The 4,587-nt window shown below is 46.9% G+C and overlaps 1 protein-coding gene across 1 annotated transcript in view; it reads right to left on the reverse strand.

Moving 5' to 3' along the window:
- Positions 1 to 426: 426 nt before the first annotated feature.
- LOC143283493 (single-minded homolog 1-A-like) overlaps positions 427 to 4,587 on the reverse strand; it is a 14,512-nt gene continuing 10,351 nt past the window's right edge. The window contains exons 6-7 of the mRNA XM_076589736.1: positions 2,204 to 2,351; positions 427 to 1,029 (exon numbers count right to left, since the gene is read on the reverse strand). Of these exons, the coding sequence (XP_076445851.1) occupies positions 588 to 1,029; positions 2,204 to 2,351 (590 nt within the window). The 3' untranslated portion in view covers positions 427 to 587. The remainder of the gene's footprint in view (positions 1,030 to 2,203; positions 2,352 to 4,587) is intronic.

Below are 4,587 nucleotides of genomic sequence, written 5' to 3' on the forward strand. Positions count from 1 at the left end.
TTTCCTTCTTTCTTCGTTCGTGGTCATTCGTATGTATGAGTATGGCCGTTTTACCCCACCGTTAAGGCAACCATCAGTCTCCGTTTTCCACATGTAATATGCGGCTTCTGTTCAAACGTGTGTGTGTGTGTGTGTGTGTGTGTGTGTGTGTGTGTGTGTGTGTGTGTGTGTGTGTGTGTGTGTGTGTAGTGCGTGCAAGTGTGAATCTGCACAAGTTTTTATATTGATATGCACTTGTATGTATCCTAATTTCTGTATCTGTGTTTGTGTATGATTTTCGATTTGTGTTCGTACATTGTTATGTACTATCCTCCCCCCCCCCACCCCCACCCCCACCCCCAAATATTCCTTGTGACCCCGGTACACTTGGCAATAAAGACATATTCTATTCTATTCTATTTCGGGGGTCTTTCTTGTGGATGAGCTTTCTGCTTTTTCTGTCTTGCCTGCAACTCTACCAGAGATGCACATGTACAACTAACTCTAGCAGAAGCGGCTGCATGGCAGTTTACTTCAAGGAGGAAATCGTCTCCATTCCGCTGTAAAGAAGACGACGTGTGAGGTGCTGGTCGTGGTCAGCGTGGAAGTCATACAGGTGCCAGCTTTGAGCGGACGCTGCACACAGGTGCTTCAGGTCTACGCGCCTGGTCCACCCTGAACAGGGCAACGGGGTGGTGTGGGGAGCGCTGTACCCAGCAGGACAGTGGATTGCTACCCGTGACTCCTCCTCCAGTCAGCTCACACCTCCTTTTCCTTGACGAGGGCGTCACAAGCCTCGCAAGGCAGCCGTCCGCCTCAGTCTCTTGCCGAGCGCTGTCGAGGGTCTTCTTTTCCGGGGTGCGGTGCTGTTGTTGTAAGGGGTAGGGGCGTGGTTTGGTTCTGGGGCCAGGAGAACCGGGCTTCCCGTGTCGGGCCGCTATGGAGTTGACCCTCTTGGCGTTGGGCGGTGGGCCGGAGCGGTCAGACTCTGTGGGCTGTCTCACGCCGCTTGGTTCCAGCTGGGTCTGACTGTCCTTGTTCATAACCCCGCTGAAACCACAGCCGGACGCACTTAACACACACACACACACACACACACACACACACACACACACGCACGCACGCACGCATGCATGCACACACACACGCACGTACGCACACACACACACACATACCTGCGCGCGAGCGCAAACATAATCTCTCTCTCTTTTTCTCTCTGTCTGTCTCTCTCTCTCTCTCTCTCTCTCTCTCTCTGTCTCTCTCCTCTTTAAATCTCTGAGAGATTGAGGGAGAAAGACAGACAAACGGACATACAGTCATACAGACAGAAAGACAGACGGCTAAAGACAGACAAGCAGTCAGACAGACACGCAATCAAATGACCGACAAAACAAAAAGGGTTCAGTTTTGCCAACGAACAATTCAATACCCATTTTAATACATTTTACAAATCAACCATAGTCAAAACGAAATGGAACAGTTTACTATATAATACCTATTTATCTATCTATATATCTGTCTATCTGTCTGCCGATCTATCTTTTTCTTTTTTTTATCTTAACAAAAAGGTAACAACCAGATAATTGACAAATGAACAAACACACGGATGAATACTAATTCTATCAAGGCATGAAGCGTAGTATACATATTTCAGAAACAAAAATGCATGCAGACTGCAGGATGATAACCTGTGGAAAAACCTGTTCCCTATCTGCTGCTTATCGTAACACCTTCTTCCCAGGAACGTACGTTCGTACAACAACAGATGATCGTCTCCTTTGCGACGGGCGCAATAGCCGAATGGTTAAAGCGTTGGACTTTCAAACTGAAGGTCCCGGGTTCGAATCACGGTGACGGCGCCTGGTGGGTAAAGGGTGTAGATTTTTACGGTCTCCCAGGTCAACGTATGTGCAGACCTGCCAGTGCCTGAACCCCCTTCGTGTGTATACGCAAGCAGAAGATCAAATACGCAGGTTAAAGATCCTGTAATCCATGTCAGCGTTCGGTGGGTTATGGAAACAAGAACATACCCAGCATGCACACCCCCGAAAACGGAGTGTGGCTGCCTACATGGCGGGGTAAAAAAAAAACCCGGCCATACACGTAAAAGCCCACTCGCGCACATACGAGTGAGCGTGGGAGTTGCAGCCCACGAACGAAGAAGAAGAAGAAGAAGAAGAAGAAGTTTCCTTTGCAAGCAAACCTGTTCCTTTCACACACTGACCTGAGAACATAGTTCACGCTGACGGCACAGTCGGGCCCACAGTCTCCAGGGCCGCGGACAAGGAAGATAAAACTCTGCACCCACCTCCACCCTCCTGCCTTGGTCAGGAAACGGTAATACTTGGTGGTCACTTGACCTTTTGTCAACACTGCCAACAAGTCACAACTCAATCGTCGCTATGGCCTGGGGGTGTGTGGCTGATTAACTGATAATGGTACAGCGTGAGTCTAAACAAAAGTTGCAACTGCTTTTTTTTCTTTCTTTTTTTTTTTTTTTACCAAAATACTATGCAATCCATCATTTAAAGAAAAAATAAGTTATTACTGGTGCTGATTCGTACAGACAATGATCGAAACTTACTCTGTGTTTTCAAATATCGTTGGTTGAGGGGAGCCCATACTGTGTTGTTCACAAATCATTGCTTTCGTGTGTGTGTGTGTGTGTGTGTGTGTGTGTGTGAGAGAGAGAGAGAGAGAGAGAGAGAGAGAGTGTGTGTGTGTGTGTTGCGTACCCAGTAAGCTAAATCAACTGTAACTGCTGTTCATTTTCTAATCAGTCGTTGATACTGTCAGTCTACATCTGTTCATTGACAGAGAAGGACTTGCATGTCCACTCCTTTGTCGACTCGACTCCATAAACTCCGTACTGGTGAATGTCACATTGTGACAACCACAGTCCTTGCAGGAGCCATGACAATAATCAGAATGACTGTGACAACGATCAGAGTGCCAATTAACGCCAACTTGACGATGACAGAGATAGCAAAATTGGCACTTCAGTGTTGCATATTCAATCATCTAAGCTATTCAGGACTTTAGATACGGTAATTGTGTTTGATAATACTATATTACATTTTACAAAGAATAAACCAGCTATACCACTGTGTGAAAAAAAATTCAACAGAACAGTTTATAATCACATTGGTGAATAAATAAACACACACATACACGCATGTATACACGTACGCGCACGCACGCGCTGCAACACACACACACACACACACACACACACACACACACACACACACCACTCACTCACTCACTCACTCACTCACTCACTCACACTTGTGAGAAACTGGTGTGGATAGTTTTTGTAGAGAGTGAGACAGACAGAGGCACAGACAGAGACAGTTAGATCAGTAGACAGGCAGACAGATCGACAGGCAGAAAGAGGCAGAGACAGGCAGACAGACAGACAGACAGAGGCAGAGACAGACAGACAGATAGACAGACAGATACAGAGTCTGCTGCTGCTGCCGTTTACCGCCACAGCCATCACTTCCGCTACCCGATACTACTAAATGCTACTGCTGCTGCTGCTACTACTACTGCTGCTGCTACAACTGCTGCTGCTACTACTACTGCTGCTGCTACTACTACTACTACTACTACTACTACTGACTGTACTATACTGGCCCTGGTAGCTAGTGGACTGACGGGTGTGGTGAGGTGCTACTGCTAGTGCTGCTACGACTATTACTACTACTGATTGTACTATATTGGTCCTGGTAACCAGTGGATTGACGGGTGTGGGGAGCTGCTATTACCTCTACAACTACTACTACAACTACTACTACTACTACTACTACTGATTGTACTATATTGACCCTGGTAGCCAGTGGACTGACGGGTGTGGTAAGGTGCTACTACTGCTGCTACTGCTGCTGCTGCTACTACTACTATTACTACTGATTGTAAAAAAAAAATATCAATGCAAAAATTTATCAATCAGACATGTCAATCCTGCTACTGTCTACTGCGGCGCATCAGTTCCATCCGGAAATATCTGTCCATCGACGCATAATCTAGACTTGTCGTTTCTCTCATTCTCTCTCGCCTTGACTACTGTAACTCTCTATTGTCTGGTTTGCCTGCTTCATCCGTTCAGTCCCTTCAGCGCATACAAAACTCTGCTGCCCGACTCGTCCTCAGAAAGAAAAGATCTGAGCTCAGAAAGAAAAGATCTGAGCACATCACTCCTCTTTTGCAACATCTCCACTGGCTCCCTGTTTCACACCGAATAAAGTACAAGATCAGCACTCTATGCTACAAATGTATTCACAGATCAGCCCCTTCCTATCTCTGTGGCTGCCTTCTCCTCTACACTCCATCTTGCTCACTACGATCAGCTTCGGATCCACTCCATTACGCATACCCAGATTCAAACTCTCGACTGTTGGCCGCCGTTCTTTCTCTGTCTCTGGACCTTGCAATTGGAATGAACTTCCTCTTTCGCTTCGTCAAGTCTCCACACTCAGCTCTTTCAAGTCTGGCCTTAGAACCCACCTCTTCCCAAAATAGCCTCTCTTCCCTGCCTCTTCCTTGTCTTCAGTTTCTCCAGTTTTAGAGTTATGCGTGCGTGAGAATGACTGGTGCGAAAGCGCT

The sequence above is a fragment of the Babylonia areolata genome, chromosome 6 (assembly GCF_041734735.1).
Source record: "Babylonia areolata isolate BAREFJ2019XMU chromosome 6, ASM4173473v1, whole genome shotgun sequence".
NCBI lineage: Eukaryota > Metazoa > Mollusca > Gastropoda > Neogastropoda > Buccinidae > Babylonia > Babylonia areolata.